Source organism: Vanacampus margaritifer, chromosome 1 (assembly GCF_051991255.1).
Source record: "Vanacampus margaritifer isolate UIUO_Vmar chromosome 1, RoL_Vmar_1.0, whole genome shotgun sequence".
Lineage (NCBI taxonomy): Eukaryota > Metazoa > Chordata > Actinopteri > Syngnathiformes > Syngnathidae > Vanacampus > Vanacampus margaritifer.
Genome location: NC_135432.1, coordinates 7,091,470 through 7,111,985, shown reverse-complemented (window position 1 = coordinate 7,111,985; position 20,516 = coordinate 7,091,470). Strand labels below are relative to the sequence as shown.

Genomic DNA, 20,516 nt, shown 5'->3' with positions numbered 1-20,516 from the left:
CAGTCAATGGCAGTGAATGAGTTAACGTACATTGTTTGTAAATATAACAAATTTAGTGACCTCCTGCAGTGACACAATCTGGTAGCAACTGACTTTGGTGGTGAAAGGTATTTCCCAGTTGAAAGTCAGGCATCACCTTATTATCAAAGTAAATATAGACTGTACAAAATCACACCCGTTATCGGCATCACTGATCACAAAATTCTGGTATTTGAACAGGGGTGTGTAGACTTTTTGTATCCACTAATAGTGTCATTAGAATTTGCAATAACACATCCCTTTACCCGTTTTAGCCAATTCTTGCAACGTCAAACACGAAAGCAAAGTATGGTGACTCAAAAGGGTCAAAAAGGCGCCAACACTTGACTGGAAGAAACCGTTTGTCTGTCTGTCTGTCCGTCTGTCTCTCACTGAGTCACTCACTCGCAAATACACACAAACACACACCATGCCTTACAGACACACTCATTTGCAAATGTGGTTAATTTCAGAGACAGATCTTAATTTAGAAGTGTGCTCATGTACGCCTGTAAAGACATTTGGTTCTGTCTAACAGCGAACAGTCAAAGCATGTATCTTTAATTCAGATGATGGTCAGCCCTGTGAATAATGAAGACCACTTTACAGGGGCGGACCGACCAAGAGCCTTATTGTGCCAACCGGGGGGGCAAAGTTAGCAACATGTCTGCATGTGATGTCCCCACTGTTTTTTTGTTTTTTTTTTAAATAACATCCATACCTCACATCCTTGAAGCAACAGATTTATATCCTGTTAATCTCACCCCTCTACATATGGGCTCTTTTCCTTCTGCCAAGATGTTTTTTTTTTTTGATATGACCACACAAAAACATTGAACTCAAGCACCCAATTTCACGATAACACTTTATATGTAGTTTGTAGTGCTTGTGCTCAAACGGACTATTGTGGCCTGATAGCAGAAAGAAAAGGGAGCTTATTGAGATGGAGCGCCATTCAAGGAGAGAGGAGCACTTTCTGAAAAGACATAGAGAAGCTATTGATGCTTGGAGTGTGGCATCAGCCTTCCCAAAGCTGGTGTCATGGTGAATGGCTGTCTTTTAGTGCGCACTGAGAAATCACGCTGGCCACATAGAACACAACCTAGAAAGAAAAGTGGTAAAAAAAAAAAAAAAGCGGACGGTGAATTAAAATGCAAAGAAAGTAAAGTTTGAAAGAAGTGCAAGCTCAATGGAGCTTCTTAATCTGATATGAAAGGGGTGTCTCTTTCAGGTGAAAGTGAAAGAAATGCACTCAATTCCCAGAGGAAGCTGTTTTCGCTGCTGAGTGCAAATGATGGAGAGGAAGTCACTTTATATTGTCAGGTTGTGGTCCTGAGCTGTTTTTCTAATCAGAGACCTGGGGGGAGTTCTTGTTCTTCTATTGTCGACAGACAGGCCCTTCTCTGTAGCACTATCTCCTGTCATTTGTTTCAAATGGAGATGACAGAAGCTATTTTAGAGAGTCCATTTGCTAGCTTCTGAACGTCCTCCCCTGCACTGTCTGCGGCTGTCATGCGTGTGTGCATGCTTCCATATGGGGATATTTTCATATGTATGTGAAAACAAGGAGAGAGGAATGAGATGCATATTTGTATGGGCCATATGTCTGCTCTTCTGTACGCACACATCCCTCTGCTTTGTGCAGCGCAACAACACGGGCTGGAAAATCGGCCTCTGGGCGAGAAGCAATTGAAGTGAAACTCCAAGAGACACAGCGAAAAGAAGAGAGAAAAAAAAAGAGGATGTAAGATTTGCACCATTGCTCATCATCTTTTCTCATCTTGGGTTTCATCTTTGAAAGTCAGTGGCGTTCACGCTGGTGGTCACTTCAACTCTCCCCAAAAAGACAATTCCGTTGGTTTTTCAGTGACGGCTTCTTTTTCTTCCGAATTTAATGAGTTCACTGAACTTGTATTTTCGAAAGGGCCAATTTTTTTGCTTTTGGAAAATCATGAAAATAATCAGATTTCTCTTTTTTCTTGTTTCCCCTTTCTTTTTTTCTCTTCACGACATACTTGGTGCGATGCTAAGTAGAGCTGTGCGATACTTGAGATTTTGGTATTGATTGATTTTTTGCTTCTTACACTTTCTTGTTAGGTTCTTAAACATGCCATAATATAATATCCTCAACAGAAACATACCTGGGCTGTTATTTGAATTTACAATGTAGTAACAATCTTCATATTCTTGGTCCCTTTCACTCTTCTGCACTCAACGAAACGAAACGTCAGACACCGAAGTTCCTCTAATCTAGTCACATTACATAAACAATACTTACACTAATACCGAGCTCAACTAGTAGTTGGAAAAGCTCAAATGAAGCATAATATGACTCATTGTCATATTATGTCATTCACTGTAAAAAATAATTAATTGTTACCATCACACCGCTTTCATTGGCAGGCCAAAAAACAAAATAAATAAATAAATGTAAAATATCGATACTAATGCTCTGGTATCGATCCGATACTCCCGATTGTATCGATTGTATCGATACTGCATAGCCCTAATGCTAGGGCGGGGCATGTTACCCCAGGGAAGTTGTTTTTTGTTGTTGTTGTTTCATACTAGAATAAAGTGTAATTCCACATCCACTACAGTGGGTGGCAGTGGCGCTCTCATTGTCAGATTAGCTCCTCTGCAGAGGTGTACTTACAACAATTTTATAAACTATTTATGGTCCCAGTGGAGAGTTGGGAAGGCGCACTAAATATTTTCTTCTTTTTTTCCCGTACCAAAATAATTAAAAAAAAAAAGTCAGACGACTGTCCTAAAGTGAAATTAATTGTCGTAAATTTGGCGCATCATGGAGAACGGTGTTGTTGACAACCCCGCGTTGAGATACGAGTGACTCGATTTACAAGTTTTTTAAGATACAAGGCATCGGTCTGCACATTTTTTTGCTTTGACTTGTGAGTGCAGTCTTGCGATATGAGTGCTGGTGGCAGCGGAATCAACTCACTTCACTACAAGATGTACTAGGACAAAACAGCTGCTCAGGTACTGGGATGTTATTTTCAGTTGACAGCAGGTGGAAAAAAATGCCCCCCTCCCCCCCAGATGGATATAAATGGGTGGATTTTCTGCTTAACTCATATTCCACAAACACAATATCAATAAAAATACTGTGTTTAGACTAGTGGGGCTTTTTTAAAACATATTACTGTAAAAAACATAAATTGCCAAATTCAAAGTTTATGTGTGAAATTTCCCTTCCTCTTTGCTTCTAAATCCCACTAATCTCTTTATAGTCCCCCCCCACGCCCCAACACACACACCTCTTCCACTTTCATCTACTTGTGCTTAGCAGTCATTAACTGCATGCATTATAAGACACCCGTCTCCTCTCAAAGAAAAACATTGTGAACTGCTCACATGCCTTCAAAAAACAGCCTCGGTCAAAAGTCTAATTTATCTGCGAAGCATCAGGAAAACGAGAAAAAACCTCCCCAGTCTCATGCTCATGCAAGGTAGTGGACCTTTAGTGTGAAATATTCAAAATACTGTACTCGCCAGACATTGTTTTGAGCATAAGAAAGCGTAGGAATACGGTGAGTAAATCAATTAAATGTATGCATCCATTATTTTGCCACACTTGGTGAAAGTGATTGTACATGAGAGGAAATGCAACTTTTTCATAATCATCCCTATCGGCTTAAGTTGTATATATTCAAGAGGCTTTCTACAATATTTACTCAAGGTGCCCTTGCTATTATTAGTCAAGGGCTTCCGTTTGTTTACTTGGCAATTAGCTTAAGGATTCATAACTAGTATGAGTGACCCACAATTCACAAATGTCTTCAACACATTACTATTCGAAACACACACTCATCCTTTGTCGCCTTCACACGTTCCCAGTTTGCAGCACACTCATCATCAGTGTGAAAAGTTTGCTGTCATGCTGAGCTTAGTGGATCAATAATTCCATTTGAGCATATGGGGCAAAAAAAAAAAAAAAAAAAGACTCCGGCTGGGTTGTTACTTAAAAGGAAAAGCAGTTTTGACATTTTCCAAGGGCACTTTTCTTTATTATTACACAGTTTCTAATTAGAGTTTAAGAAATCAATTATCCTGTCATGACATTATTCCATGAAAATCCCACTTTGAGCTTGCATCCAAGAGATGTTAATTGAGTTAAACTCGTGTGTAATAGTGAAAAACGACAATGTCTGTGTCCTATTTGTCGACATTGTTCCCTGGTTTTTAATGAGCTAAAATGAACTCGGCGATGCTGCCCGCACAGTATGAATGATGCATCTGTCTTTCTTTGTGTGTCTTGGCTGGCGCGCGGAAGTATGTCAGGAAAGCTGTTGTCTCGTGATCTCACCAACCCTGTGCCTCTTTTTTTTTTCTTGATGAGTAAAGCATTAAATGTAACCGAACTGTAAAGTTTCAGTTTTCATGTCGTCACGGTCTCTCTGTTTGCATTTGGTCACATGATCACACTATGGACATCTGCTGTGTCAAAGGGGCAGATGCAGTGGTCCTCTCGTGTGCCCCTTGTCATATGCATGCTAGACAAACAGATGAAATACTATGCATTCATGTAAACTGGCATATGGAGTCACAGGCGGTGTCATGCAGATTGCGATATGCTTTTTAGAACAAAAATAACAGCTACTTTATAGTTGGCCAAAGAAAAGAGACTTTTTTTTTCATTACAGTCAGTGATCCTTAGTGCCCTCTAGTAGTAAACTAATAATCCATCCATCCATCCATTTTCTTTACCGCTTGTCCTCAAAAGGGTCGCGGGGGTTGCTGGAGCCTATCCCATCTGGCTTCGGGCAGTAGGCGGGGTACACCCTGAACTGGTTGCCAGTCAATTGCAGGGCACACAGACACAAACAATCATACTCACAATCACACCTATGGACAATTTGGAGTGTTCAATTAACCTGCCATGCATGTTTTTGGAATGTGGGAGGAAACCGGAGTACCCGGTGAAAACCCACGCAAGCACGGGGAGAACATGCAAACTCCACCCAGGAAGGCCGAAGCCCGGACTCGATCTCAGGTCCTCAGCACTGGGAGGCGGACGTGCTAACCAGTCAGCCACCGTGCCGCCTGAACTAATAATTCATTCATTTATTTATTTATTTATTTTTTTTTTTACTCTCCTGGAGAGCTCAGTATTGTTCATTCGGTAATTTTACCGATTTGACATGTCATCATCATTGCTCTCTTTTTTTTATTATTATTATTATTTTTTGTATGTGGGTGAATATGTGTATGTGCGTGTGTGCCTGCGTGCGTGCGAGTGTGTGTGTCTATTCATTAGTTCACCTAAAACCTATTAAAAAATCCCATACCGTTCACCTAAACCGAACACTTCCAGCCAGAGTCATGAGGCCGTCAGGAGACCCGAGGAAGGACCAAAGAAAAGAAAGGAAAGTGAAATCCAGCACCGACCAGACACCACCCACCAGGCCACCAACCAGAGTCCTTCACCAACCCCAGAGACATCGAAATTCCAACAAATCAGGGAGACCTCAAGAGACCAAAGGAGAGACTGAGGAAAGGAAGGAATTCATTCATTTTAAAAACAGACTGTTTATGTCAATAGTATGCAAAAACATATTTTTTATAAATAGAATTGTAGGTATAGTAATCACTAATCATATGACATAGCTGTAGTTTCACCTTACTAGAGCTGCTATGTTTCGCTGCCATCTTCCTGCTACGGATGCCCCAAAAAACTATTTCGCGAATGTAGTTAGCCCGGGTGGTGCTTGCATTGCTGAGGCCTGCAGGTGGTCGTCGCTGACTCCCATGATTCGGGGTTCCCGTGGCTTGTCACCTTCTGCTTTGCTCTTGCAAGTTTTACTAGCTTTTTTTTTTTTACTAGCTCCTCCCGCTCACCGCTCTTGTTAGCTACTCCAACCGATGGCTCGGACTAACTCCCGCTAGCCGCTCTTGTTAGCTGCTCCGGCTAGTTCCAGCTCGCTCGGTCTTTCGGTGTCGCTCGTCGGGCTTTACAACGACTGCCAAGTCGCTGTTGCTCGTTTACTCACGCAAAATAAGAATTGGTGGTAGGCTAGCCAAATGTGGTCTCTCTGAACCACCGTAGTGTGCGTGCTTCTATTGCTATTCTTTCACCACTAGATGGCGCTAAGGACTACACACTGGGGTTTTAAAGCATTTTAATAATCTTTTCATCCGCTTATCACAACTGGTATGCAAACGTCATCTTGCCCTGCCTTACCCCATATCACTATATTTTGGGCTGTTTTACTGCCACCTCTCCTTTCTCCTTCCCCATCCTCTCCTGCTTGGGTAGGGGGCAAGGTTGTCGATGACTGTGTAGAAATTGCATCGACTGACATGGACGAGATCTGAGGTGGACCACTTCCCCGAAGGCATTGCTGTAGAGGATTCTGCCTCGGGTCAGGTCGTGGGGAAGAACCGCTCTCCAAAAAAAGTGTCTTACTGTCCTGCAGCGTTTTATCTTCCTAAACAGATGCTTTTTAACAAAAACTGTACAGCACCATATTGTGTGCTGAATGTTGCCCATTCAGCATCCATTGCAGCCTGGTTAGTTATTCTGGAAAGTGGATTCCACCATCTGCGTTCTTTTCACAAGTTTTTTTTTTTTTTTTTACCAAATGGGTTTTGAAGCGGTGGAGTGTTAGACTTGGAGGCAATAGAAGTCACTGACGTTTGTTAACTTTGTGCCTGTAAAGCTGTTTGAGACTCAAGTGTTATTAGGGGCTACACAAATAAACTTGACTTGACACCTAGTCAAACAACCATTCACACTCACATTAGCAACTCTGGACAATTTAGAGCCTTTCTTTTTTTTTTTTTTTTTGGACAATTTAGAGCCTTTAATGGACGTAGCATGCATCTTTTGGGGATTCCACATAAAAATCACACAACATTCTACAAAGGAAGGCTGGAGCTGAGATTCGCACTACGGAATTGTGATAATGTCCAAACCAGCAGTCCATCATACTGCTCCTTTTGTAGAATGCTTTTTACAAGGATTTAATTTAGCGAGCAGATGTAAGCCATCCAAATGCAGATAACCAAGGGACGTAATTAGTATCTTGATTCTTTTCCAAGCTTATTAATAGAAGTGTTGGATAATAACAACACCCACAGTGCTGAGACGACTGTCAGCTCTTCAATATTCATCTTTCACTGCCTACAAAGCGAGCACTTCTTTAGATGTCTGTGTTGGCGAAGGTTGTATGGAAGATGTTTGCACATGCGAGGTCCAGTAGATGAATACGTCATTATAAAAATGTGACAATATAGCATTGCTAATGTGGTTAGAAGACTTCATAATTCATTACAGTAACACTGTTACTTTCTTTCTCCAATTGTGCAGGCCAGTGATGTTAATTCCAGCTGTGCATGATGTTATAAAAAAGAATAGCTTGACTTAAATCAACCGTCCACACATAAAAGTAAAAGAAGCAATAACAAAGCTGGATAAAATGAGATGTACTTGGTCTTTAAATTAGTCCTCGGCAGTGTTTTGTCAGGCAGTACATTTTCATCAAAGCATCTTTTCCCATGAGCGTGATAATGTCTACGCTCACGGTCGTTTAAATGAAGAAAAATGTAAAGGCTCATGCCAAGGCGAGGACTGTGGATGGCCCCGGTTCTCCTAGAGGGACCAAACCCTGAGTTGTCGTGTTAATTACGATTAGTACTGTAATCTGCTGTTTCAATTTTGAACATAGTCACTTTAAAATGGTCAGTATAAAATAGGCCAAGCTAATTTACTATACGATAACTTAAAATAAACTTGTTAAATAATGTCGCCAAGGACATAATGGATTATTCAACTAAATTGTTTGTACTTGGATAAATAAAACATTCTAGAATGACTACACTAATTGGACTCAATTATTAGGACACCTTGACCATCAGGAATAAATGACAAATGCTGGGAAATGTAAAGATGTTTTCAGCTTTGCAGCTGTCACAGTTGTGGTAAGAGTTCTAGAAAAGATTTTACAGATTTTACATTAAGGGTCATTAACAGGTGGCCACAATGATCACGTGAGTAGCCTGCATGGGGCCTGATCTAAAAAATAACTTACCAGTGATGGGACATTGTGATTTCGTAGGAAAGTTGTGGAAGTGATAAAATAACATGCACACAACCAGCAAAATAACACATTACAATTGCATTCCTCCATTTTTGATCCACTTATCCTCACTAACTAATGTTGAAAATTAATAAACAAACATCAGGATTTTAAAATACTATTATGCTTTTTTTTTTAATCCATTCGAAATATAAAGTTGCTAAAATAATAAGAATAGTTGTCAGCAAATAGCGCCCTTCTGTGGCTATCTGTTTTATGACACCCAAAAGGATCATAAACTTGGTTATTTATTATGATTACGTCCCATTTCTGTTATCTCAAATTAAATTAATATTATCTACTCAAAGTCACAATTTGATTCTGAAAATTGTACTTCTTCCAAACATACAATCACTTGACTGCACAAACCGTCCATTCTAGTGGGGGCGCTGCTCGAAATGAGACGCTGTCGCTTTTCATATAGGCGGATGTGTCCGTATTGTTTTTCCGGTGTTGTGCCCCCTCGTCGTTGTGTGTGCGCCATAAAGATGTCCGCCACCGTGGTTAAACAGCCGACTAAAAATGTCCCTAAAACCAACGCAGGGGCCGCCGGAGCAGCTGGGGCGATCGGTGGGCCTCCAGTTGTTCCTCTCGCCTCCCCGCTGATGGGGAAAAAGAAGAAACCATTCCTGGGGATGCCCGCCCCGCTCGGCTACGTTCCCGGTTTGGGCAGAGGGTAAGCTAACATTTTAGCCAGCTAAAACATGTCAATTAATTATAAATTCCGGTAACACTTTTACGTTACCCGTTCCACCTGGTGGATATATTGCTTGGTAACTTGTGGAAACGCTGCAAGAAATAAAATAAAATAATATAATAAAGTATGTTGTTCACCATGTGTCGAAGCGAGTCAATGAAACCTAAGACGAGCTTAATTGAGTTATGCGTGTAAAATTTCAAAAATTAATTGATTTAAACGAGACTAGCCAACAATCAATTAACAATCAGATTATTTGACGATTCAAGTGGTTAAAGTATGTATTTTTTTAATGTAATAAATATTAAGAAAGACCTGATTATAAAACAAATTAAAATGCATCCATTTCTGCAAAGACAAAATAAGGGTAAAGACTCGAGATTTATTTTATTTTTATTTATTTTTTAAATTATTATTAATGCGAGCTTCAGATAGTCATAGTTTCCTTTATTCTATTTTCAGAACAAATTAAGAGATAAGAATGAACAAACACGGTATAAGTTGTTAGAATGCATAGTAAGTAATAAATGTAGCGCAGTTAAGAAGCATTTGTAGTTGATACAGTTAATGAAGGTAGCTGTCCAATTATGATTACGCCATGACAGTCATGGCTGAGAAACGGACCTGGCCTGTAGTACATCCAAAAAATGTGTGTGCGGAGTGACACATTTGTCAGAAGCATCAAAAATATATAATACAGATGCGCTTATCAATTTGAAAAATGCACTTGCTCACCTTGAAGGTTATAAGGCATTCGTTTGTCAACTATAAATTTAGGAAATAATAGTCTAGGTCTTTTACTAAGTATATATTCTCTGACAGAAAATGTCCAAGTTGTGATTAAAACGAGGAAAATGTGTTCTTCGTCATTAGTAGTGATGTATAGTGGCAACTAACAAAAGGTGACTAACGCCCGTGTAGTAAAAAATGGAAAACAGCAAAATGCATGATCAAGTGTGTGACTCATTGATTGGTTTTTGTTCAGGGCTACTGGTTTCACTACCCGATCTGATATCGGTCCAGCTCGCGATGCCAACGATCCAGTTGATGACCGACATGCGCCCCCAGGAAAGAGGACGGTTGGGGACCAAATGAAGAAGAGCCAGGAAGATGAAGAGGAAGATCTGAATGACACAAATTATGACGAGGTGCCTTGTTGTTTACATTTCAGCATCAGCCACTCCTCTTTTTGCCACAGATTTTTTTTATATCCTTGAAAATATGTACCCCTACAATTTCTTCCAGTTTAACGGCTATGCGGGGAGCTTGTTCTCCAGTGGACCTTACGAGAAGGACGATGAAGAAGCGGATGCTATATATGCAGCTTTGGATAAAAGGATGGATGAAAGACGCAAAGAAAGAAGGTAAATTGAAAAGCGCAGATATTATAAGCTCCAATTGTTTCAGAATCTGAAAATTGAAGATTCATATCTTTCATTTTTGTTTTAAGGGAGCTGAGAGAAAAGGAAGAGATCGAGAAATACCGTATGGAGCGACCCAAAATTCAGCAGCAGTTTTCAGATCTAAAGGTACAGATTGGAACAACTCTACAAATGTATTCATCTCATGAAATGTGCTGCTTTTGTCCTCTTGTTGCTACATCTGATTTTTTTTCTCCTCTCTTCTTCTTCACACAGAGGAAACTGTCAGAGGTCTCAGAGGAGGAGTGGCTTAGCATTCCTGAAGTGGGAGACGCCAGGAATAAGCGGCAGAGGAACCCACGCTACCAGAAACTCACCCCTGTCCCAGATAGCTTTTTCTCCAAGCACCTTCAAACAGGAGATAACCACACCAGCGTAGACCCTCTGCAGGGGGTTGGTGTACTGTACTTGCAAATACATATTCCATGTGAATTAAAAATATACACTTGTTTAATGTAATGGAAATGTGGGAGGGAAACATTTGATGTCTCTATAATTTAGCGGAACTTCTATGGATCGTTTAATTTCATCCACTTGACATGTCGTCACTGTCTTTTTCCTCCATTAGCTTGGCGGTCTTAACACGCCGTACCCAGGCAGCATGACGCCGGGGACGGGAGACCTGGACATGAGGAAAATTGGCCAGGCCAGGAACACACTCATGGATATGAGACTCAGTCAGGTAATTATTAGGGCCCAACTAATGTGGATTTTTTTTTTTTTTTGATTAATTGACCGATGAATTAAGAAAAATTAAATAATGATTAAAATAAGATGTTTTTGGTCCTTTAACGCTTAGACCAACAAAGATTTGAAATTCAGGAGGAACTTTGACTGTTTACAATACTTCACCTTTTAGCATTTCTTGAATTTCGCAACTATAGTAATTTTTGGACTATAAGGTGCACCTGACTTTAAGCCACGCTAGCTAAATTTGGGGGAATATTCGAGTTTGTTACACATATAAGCCGCACCCGACTATAAGCTGCAGGTGTTTTAATGTTACGGCACCGGGTTCCCGCTACTTTCTTTTCCATAATGAGGGCGCAAATTGTCTCGCTCTCCTACTGTATTTGGGCTCATTTGGTTTGGTTTGCTCTTGCGCTACCTTTTATAATGTCACACCTTTGTATTAGCCGCAGGGTCGAATGCAAGTTAAAAAAGTAGCAGCTTATAGTCCAGTAATTACTGTAATGAGCTTATTTTTCGATTTATACCCTATATAAGTAGCATGATACTGAATTACGTTTCTGGCAAAAACACTGTTTAACAGCAAATTGCTTCACGTGTCCCTAAACATATTTTTGATGCTAACTTCAATGTCTTTATTCTTTTCCTATCACACGTTTCACAAGTTTTTGAGATCTGTTCATGTTTTGTTTTCAAATGTTAATGTTTAACGTGTCATGAGAAAGTGTTTCTGACCGTATGTATATTTTAAAAATGGGCTAAAATTGGCTAATGAATCGGTCGGGTCCTTACGTCACTCATCAAGCCAGGCCCCACCTTTAAAAGCCACACACACTCATAGTCACGGCCTGGGTATTATAATGCGGAATGTGAGGATGACAATCCCAAGTGGACACCAAGAATACCTGCACCTCACGTGAACATTTTGTTGTTTAATAATGTGATGATTTCAGTAGACTTGAAATGGATTTAAAAAATAATTTGTTAGCTGCATCTCTAAATAACACTACATAAATTGTAGGAGACAATAGTCTCATTGAGTTGATGATTCTGTTTCTCAAGTGTGCCTCTTTCTCTTTCACCAGGTGTCCGACTCCGTCAGCGGTCAGACGGTAGTGGACCCGAAAGGCTACCTGACTGACCTCAACTCCATGATTCCCACACACGGAGGAGACATCAGGTAGAGGCGCGGGGCCGCATTTTTTGCTTGCAATCTATTTGATGATTTCCTCATGGCTGCATTTTGGCTCCGTATTGTCCAGCGACATTAAAAAGGCTCGTCTGCTGCTGAAATCGGTGAGAGAGACGAACCCTCATCACCCGCCTGCTTGGATTGCTTCGGCCAGGCTGGAAGAAGTGACTGGGAAACTGCAGGTGGCCCGCAACCTCATCATGAAAGGCACTGAGATGTGTCCCAAGGTAAAGGGGGAAAGTGCCTGAGCTGAATCACACACACACAAACCATTTGTGCACATGAAAAATGGTTTGTGTGTGTGTTTTTTGTTTTGTTGGTTTAACCAGTTTGGGTTTTTTTTGAGTGTGTGTGTGTTCAAAACCTTGGCATAGTAGTTTATTGAGGGATTCTTTTGGTTGACTTTGGCAGAATCCAAAGCGGTGTCATTAAGTCACAGATTTACTGACATTTTGTATCAATTGGCTTTTAACTCATTTGCTCTCAAAAACGTATAAATGTGTTCTATTTTAAATGTTTTAAGTGTCCCAAAGATGTATTTATATGTTTTATTGTAGGGGGGAATAATGCTAGAGCATACAGAAGGCTTTGATACAGCCTCGGAACTACAGAGACCGGGTGAAGCAATGGTAGCAATGACAAAAACGGCCAGCAGGTGGCAGCAGAGTTTAAGAGATCAACCAGGGCCATGTTGCAAACAAGCTCATTTACCCACAGTTCTAAACAGATTTGCGAATGATGATGAAATTTAATTAAATCCTAATGCTAATTGCTGCAAAATGAGAAACAGATAGAAATATACTTTTTTTCCTGATAAAAGAAGAGACTCTAATCTTTCTTTTGGTAGGTTCCATGTTTTTATGGCAATAGAACACAATAGTCTGTGGGCCCCGCAAAATCAGTCAAAATCCAGGAAAACAGCTGGGAGTGAAGGGGGTTGCTTTAGTAAAAATGGCTGGGAGTGAATGAGTTAATAAGGTCTAAGGTCTCTCCATTCAGGAAATCTGTGATTGTTGTCTGTGTCCATCAGAGCGAGGATGTGTGGCTGGAGGCAGCCCGGTTGCAGCCCGGCGACACGGCCAAAGCTGTTGTAGCTCAAGCTGTCCGGCACATGCCGCAGTCGGTCCGAATCTACATCAGAGCTGCGGAGCTGGAAACTGACGTCAGAGCCAAAAAAAGAGTCCTCAGGAAAGGTGAGGCTCAAGTTTAATGTACCCACTATGTTTTGGTGTGTGTGTGTTTGTGTTTATAGTTGTTGATGTTCACGCAGCCCTGGAGAATGTGTCCAAGTCAGTCCGTCTATGGAAGACAGCCGTTGAACTGGAGGAGCCGGAAGACGCCAGAATCATGCTGAGCAGAGCAGTGGAGTGTTGCCCAACAAGTGTGGAGGTGCTTGTTGAACCCACATTGCCGTTCGACTCCCCAATGTGAAAAATCCCGTCAGTGCTGTGTTGTTTCTGTCCATCCTCTTTAGCTGTGGCTGGCTTTGGCTCGACTAGAGACGTACGAGAACGCCCGACGTGTCCTGAACAAGGCCCGTGAGAACATCCCCACCGACCGCCACATCTGGATCACCGCCGCAAAGTTGGAGGAAGCCAACGACAACACGCAGATGGTGGACAAGATCATCGAGAGAGCCATCACCTCATTGCGTGCCAACGGAGTGGAGATCAACAGAGAGCAGTGGATTCAGGTGTGTTTGTGTAAATCACAAAATATTTCCACCAGGACAGGCTTGCCAACTGTGGCTTGAATAGTGAAAGTGAAGCTCATTTGTGATTCAGGTGGTAATTTAATGGGGAAGTGAACCTTAAGCATTTTTTGACAATAATATGTTATATGTCACCTCACTATTCTAAACATGACATTCTGATTAATGTTACATTTGTGGAATATGAATTATGCAGCAAAATCCAACCGTTTTTATCCATCTCATAGGGCGGCCATTTTGCCACTTCCTGTCGACTGAAGATAACATCAGTGTGGCTCAGGGCTCAGGCAACGACCAATCAAAGCTCACCTACTTTCTGAAGCTGAGCAGTGATTGGTTGTTACCTGACACCTGAGCAACTGGCAGAATGGCCACTTTCTGATATTGATACAAACTTACTGTATTTAGCTGCTGAATTCTAATCCCACTAACGCAATTTTTTTGCGGGGGGGGGTGATGAATATCAATTGCTATGGGTGCTAATTGCTACACAATTGACATACACAAAAGGTGGCAGTTGAAAAGCCCGAGAGATTTGTGCTCCCAACAGATGATTGTAGTGTAGATGGCCCTCCTTGACCTTTTGTCTTTCCTGGCAGGATGCAGAGGAGTGCGACAAAGCTGGCAGCGTGGCCACCTGCCAGGCCATCATCCGAGCGGTCATCGGTATTGGCATTGAAGAAGAAGACCGCAAGCACACCTGGATGGAAGACTCTGATAGTGTGCGTATATACAGATGATTTGTAAGATGTGTATCATTAAAAAAAAATTGTCATCAGGCAAAACACGTTCATTTTACTTTTCATGAGATACACATTAAACTGTCAGCCATTTTAGAATAGCACAAAGTATTGAGTTTGTCCCTGTTCAGTTGGCCGTCATATTTTCCCCCAAATTGCCAATATTTAAATCCCGCCATTTTATATGAACTTGCTCTAACCCTAAAATGATGTTGTATGTTTCAGTGCGTGGCCCACGGAGCATTGGAGTGTGCCAGGGCCATCTATGCTCATGCTCTGCAGGTGTTCCCCAGTAAGAAAAGTGTGTGGCTAAGAGCTGCCTACTTTGAAAAGAACAATGGAACCAGGTAAGCAATAGCTCCCCCCACAGGTGACATTTTGTATTGAACAGTCTGCTTCATACTGCATCGTATTTCCTACGTGTACCTGTCAGGGAGTCTTTGGAGACCCTGCTCCAGAAAGCTGTGGCTCACTGTCCAAAGGCCGAGGTTCTCTGGCTTATGGGAGCCAAATCCAAGTGGCTCGCTGAGGATGTGCCTGCCGCCAGAAGTATCTTGGCGCTCGCCTTTCAGGTAATATATAGCGTTGCTTCTCTAAAAAGAGTAGTCTCCTTTCTGAAAAAAGCTGGAACCCACGAACTTGTGTTGATGTCATTTTTGCAACATTAAATTCAGGGATGTGATTTTTCCGCTAATTCGCGGAATTCCGCTTCCCCCCCCCCCCAAAAAAAAATTCCGTTTTTTTTTTTTTTTTTTTTTTTTTAGTACTGTAGTTCATTGTGTATGCACATGACTCCGACAGATAACATCTTCTGCTATAACAAAGACATTTGTGGTATGCTCTAATATGAGTTACTTTACATTTGGTCATGATACAATTATTTGTTCATGAAATTTGAACTCTTCAACATTATTTATGTGTTAACTTAGTAATCACATTAGTTAGATATGATGATATTCTCAGTGATAGTTTTTAAAAGCAAAGGCAGTCCAATGTTTTTGAATGTGACTGATTTTGAGTTGACTAAAACTGCCATTTTATATGGGATAGTTCAATATACATTGAAAATTTATGCTGTTGTTTTGTCTATTTCTTTGTCATGTGAGTGCATTGAAAGTACTTAAAAACACGGACAACCCATGAGCTCCGGGGCCCTGCACCTAGCTGGGTGCCAGCGGCCCCCAGACCCCCGGCTAAATTTTCAGATAATTTCACTTTGGTCAAATCACATCCCTGTAAATTAGACATTTTTTCTGTGTACAAGAGACAAATCAAATTTTTAAGGGCAGTATTTTTGTAATACTTTATGCCATAGAAAATATTGATCTTGATAGCAAATCCGGGCTTTTCTAACACTTCCGTTGGGGTGTCCTCATTTATGTTGAGCATTTTGTTTCACTCCATTACACGCTGTTCCACAGGCTAACCCCAACAGTGAGGAGATCTGGCTGGCTGCTGTCAAGCTGGAGTCTGAGAATAATGAGTACGAGAGAGCCCGTCGGCTGCTAGCCAAAGCTCGGAGCAGCGCCCCCACGGCTAGAGTGAGTCCTCCCTTCCCACTTCCATCTCTTCAGGGATCTCTAAATCCTTTGAAAAACAGAAGCTGGTGCTCTGTTTTTCGGAATATTTTTTTTCTGTTTTTTAAAATAAATTTCCCCCTTTTTTTTCAGTTAAAATTTTTTTCTTGTTTTTCTGAATAAATCTTTACCCTGTTTTTCGGAATAGTTTTTATGACAGAAAAAAAGACAAAACAGGAGGTTTTTTTTTTTCAAGTGAATGCAATACGCTTCCGTAGTTGAGTGTGCAGTGGATCAAAAAATTTCGAGCACATCCTCATAACATTAAATGCTGAAAGAATGAACACATAACAGGTGCTCTTCAAATTTGGCAGGCACATTTTTTTTTGATAAAAAGCTTTTTTAATTAAGTGATTAATCATGATTAGTCAAAATTCTCAAATGTGATTAATCTGATTTTTAAAATGTAATCATTTGACAGCATTAGTTTATTTATAAAGTACAGTCATTTCTGGATTATAAACCGCTTTTTTTTACTTTCATTAAACCCTGCGGCTAATACAAAGGTGCGGCTTTTCCATTAGATCACGAGGGGGCACACTTTAAAGGAAGCGCAAGATCGTCAAGCAGAGCAAAGCAAACCAAGTGAGCCCATATACAGTAGGAGAGACAGAGCGAGACGATTTGCACCCTCATTATGGAAAACAAAGTAGCGGGAACCATTATATACCGGTGCTTGTAGTTGGGTGCGGCTTATATGTGTAAAAAAAACTTGAGTATTCTTCAAATTTAGCTTCCGTGGCTTATAGTTAGGTGCGCCTTATAGTCCAGAAATTTCTGTACAAAGTAACGCTTTTAAACTGGCGTGTTTACAATCTTTCCATTGGCTTTTGATCCATCATCACGTTATGAATGTTTGCAGTGTCAGGTGCCATTCTTCACTTTGTAAATCATGTTTGTGAAAAGATAATGTGTCTTGTGCATCAAGTTTAGACTTGCTAGATTCTTAAATCTCAGTTTGTGCTGACGGACGCTGACAGCAGTGCACTTATCACTTTTACTCTTTAGGTGATATGAGAATTTTATTGTTTGCTGACAGATAACGTGTGGTGAGTCATTCATTTTCTTTTCACTGTGATGGTTGTTCTGTCAGAACGGTTGTCATGATGTGACATTAATAAGGCACTTAGAAAGTTTCATTCAGTTCACAGCAGCCGCATTAACTTGGTGGGATTTTTAAGAGGGTGTCCGCGTAGTTCTGCTTATACACATTTCCAGTCTGACATAGATGTTGTCTTTGAAGGTTTTCATGAAGTCCGTCAAGTTGGAGTGGGTGTTAGGGAACATTGAAGCCGCTCAAGAGCTTTGCACAGAGGCCTTGAAACACTATGAGGACTTTCCCAAACTCTGGATGATGAGAGGCCAGATTGAAGAGCAATGTGACAACATGGACAAAGCCAGAGAGGCCTACAACCAAGGGGTGAGCTATTTGCAAAAAAAAAAAAACTAATTTGGACCTCTGTGTGGCTAACGTCTCATATTTTCACGCAGTTGAAAAAGTGTCCCAACTCAGTGGCTCTGTGGCTGCTGACAGCGCGTCTGGAAGAGCGAGTGGGACAACTGACCAGAGCCAGAGCCATCCTGGAGAAGGCACGACTCAAGAACCCGCAGAGTCCCGAGTTGTGGTGAGGAAGAAACGTGAACTAACCAAAAGCTTCGGTCACCTGACTTGTCACTCACGTGTCTCTTGGTCACCAGGTTGGAATCGGTGCGATTAGAATTCCGGTCAGGACTGAAGAACATTGCAAACACACTGATGGCCAAAGCTCTGCAAGAATGTCCTAATTCAGGTGAGAATGTGACCAATGTAAGAGGAAGCCATTCATTACATTCAATGTTATAAGTGAGTCCCAATTTTGCTTTGTTCAAGGCATCCTGTGGGCCGAGGCCGTGTTTTTGGAGGCCAGGCCTCAGAGGAAGACCAAAAGTGTGGATGCGTTGAAGAAATGTGAACATGATCCACATGTGTTGCTTGCTGTGGCCAAGTATGACTTTCATCTTTTGATGTATTTACAAAAGAACACTCATGAATTCTGATTTCCCAATTATTCCCAATTTTAGGTTGTTCTGGAGTGAGCGGAAGATCACCAAAGCTAGAGAGTGGTTCCTCCGCACGGTGAAGATCGAGCCTGACTTAGGAGACGCTTGGGCTCTCTTTTACAAATTTGAACTGCAGCACGGAACAGAAGTAAGATCACCCCCCCACCCCCTTCCCCTGCTATGGATAGCCTAGACCGGCTTTTCTGGAGTTTGGGTTGAAGCCAAAAATTAGGGGGACTCACCATTCCATGTTTGACGAAAGGGGAACTCAAGTGAAAAATGTTCTTTGTTCTTTGCCCCCCACGAGTCTAAAAATTGTGATTGTGTTGATGGAATAAGTATTAAGCCTGTTTTCAGCCATCTCAGGAGAGTGACATATTATCCAGTGCCGCCCCCTGCTGTTGACCGAAACTGACATCAAAGACCCTTTGGGCTCACATTGCGAACTTCACAGCTCACCTCTTTTCTGCGTTTAGTCCTGTGACATTGACATTGGAGATGTCCCAAATAAAATGAATATTTTCATGATCTATTTTATAAATGAATCATCGGTTATTGGAACTATGTTTTGCCAAATGTCGGAATTGACAGTCCCCCCACCCCCAGCCCAATTTTTTTTTCCATTTATGGTACTAATAGCCACTTGTCGTCCAATAGGAGCAGCAGGAAGAAGTGCGTAAGCGCTGTGAGAATGCCGAGCCACGTCACGGCGAGTTGTGGTGCGCTGAGTCCAAACACGTCCTCAACTGGCAGAAGAAGACAGTCGAGATTCTTGCACAAGTTGCAAGCAAGATCAAAAACACCTTCTGAGTTTGATGAGCTGGACTCGACACATGAAGCGAAACCATTGTCAAATCACCAGGATGGATGGGAATCATTACGGGCTTACACAGTTCAGCTTCTTTGCTTTTTGTTTGTCCATTTGCAGAAGACACAATCTGATTGGAATACCTGCATTGCGTCAGCGTTGTGGTGTAAAATGAGGCTTTAATAACAAATTGAAAATAGAAGTTGCTGTCTGCGTTTTTTTAAACCGTGACTGCTTGATGAAATAATGATGATTGAGGGTTCCAGATTGTACATTCAATGAGTTTATGAATACAACGTAATGACTTCTTTTTTTTTTTCTTTTTTTTTTTTTGGTTGTGTTGTAACCTAACCTGCTGCACCCCTTGTGTACAGAAGAATAAAAAGAGAGAGAGAGAGAGAGAGAGAAATAACACATTTTAAAACTAGTATAGAGAAAGAAATCAATCTCTTGGTGCCACCTTAATGTTTAGGTTGAACTCAGGATTTAAGCTCATTTCCCCCATTATTTTGTTTTCATCTCATCCCTTGTTCTGTTGTACTCTTGTTTTTGTAGTTTGCTTGAAATAAATACTTTGTAGGCCGCCAATAAATTGTTGCCTCACCTCCCCTTACTGCGTTTGATTGTCAAAAGTGTCGCGGGAACGCAAGTGAAACATGATCATGATCAATTGCATTGTTTTGTTGACTTAGCACGCGCGCGCTCAGGTGAAGCCAAGAGGAAGCTATCCATGACGGAGAATGAAATTAGACTCGCGGGGACAGCTATGGAAAGTACGCGTCTTCCTTTTTGGCAGCTTTTGCGCTGCATGATGTGGTTTGGATCAAACTTATCTAGGCGAATCCTGCGTGGATCCCAGAAACTCGGGTGCTGCATGACACCTCAGATGGCAGTTTGCTCGCCTTAGGATCTGGCAGAGGAACATGATATATAAATGGTGAGTGGGCTTTAAGTTTGGTTTGGCGTCAACATAGCAGCCGATTGTGCGTCTTGGAGTTGCGTTTGAAGTTTGTTGCTAGGGCAAAGACATTCCGTATTTGATAGGTATCCGTAGTTATCTTGATTAAATTGTCCCTGTGGGAGTGTGAATTATTGTTTGTTACAGGTGGCCACACTGGCCATCACAAATCTAGGGGAAAATGTTGCTATTGCTACAACTGAACCAGATTTTTTTTTTTAATACATTGTTGCAGTATTCTCAAAATTACCCTGCCATAATACATTTATATTAAGTACATATACAAAACAATAACACTCAACTTGGATGCAAACTTGTTTTCGTCAAGATCAAGAATATTTGATACCATTGCTAGCAAACATCATGCTACCATCCAGTCATTGTTTCATGCAATAAAATGCACAAGTACACCAATCTTGCCCAAAACACTCATGATACAAGCAGAAGCAAACCTAAGTAAAAAGCAACATTTAGAGCTGTGAAGATTTAAGTGATTATTATCGTCCTTTTTAGATATGATTTGAATGAATGAGCCATCTATTGCAGTATGCAAAATAGCATCGAC

General features: G+C 41.2%; 1 protein-coding gene across 1 annotated transcript; it reads left to right on the top strand.

Moving 5' to 3' along the window:
- The first annotated feature begins 8,570 nt into the window (after nt 1-8,570).
- prpf6 (PRP6 pre-mRNA processing factor 6 homolog (S. cerevisiae)) lies at nt 8,571-19,606 on the top strand. Its single transcript, XM_077579250.1, has 21 exons — nt 8,571-8,793; nt 9,800-9,962; nt 10,060-10,178; nt 10,265-10,343; nt 10,452-10,628; nt 10,804-10,917; nt 12,011-12,105; nt 12,188-12,344; nt 13,148-13,310; nt 13,388-13,506; nt 13,592-13,810; nt 14,428-14,550; nt 14,794-14,915; nt 15,002-15,140; nt 15,990-16,109; nt 17,389-17,565; nt 17,637-17,770; nt 17,844-17,935; nt 18,016-18,130; nt 18,207-18,333; nt 18,843-19,606. Exons 1-21 carry the CDS (start codon nt 8,606-8,608, stop codon nt 18,993-18,995), a joined length of 2,895 nt encoding a protein of 964 aa, XP_077435376.1. The 5' UTR covers nt 8,571-8,605; the 3' UTR covers nt 18,996-19,606.
- The last annotated feature ends 910 nt before the right edge of the window (nt 19,607-20,516 follow it).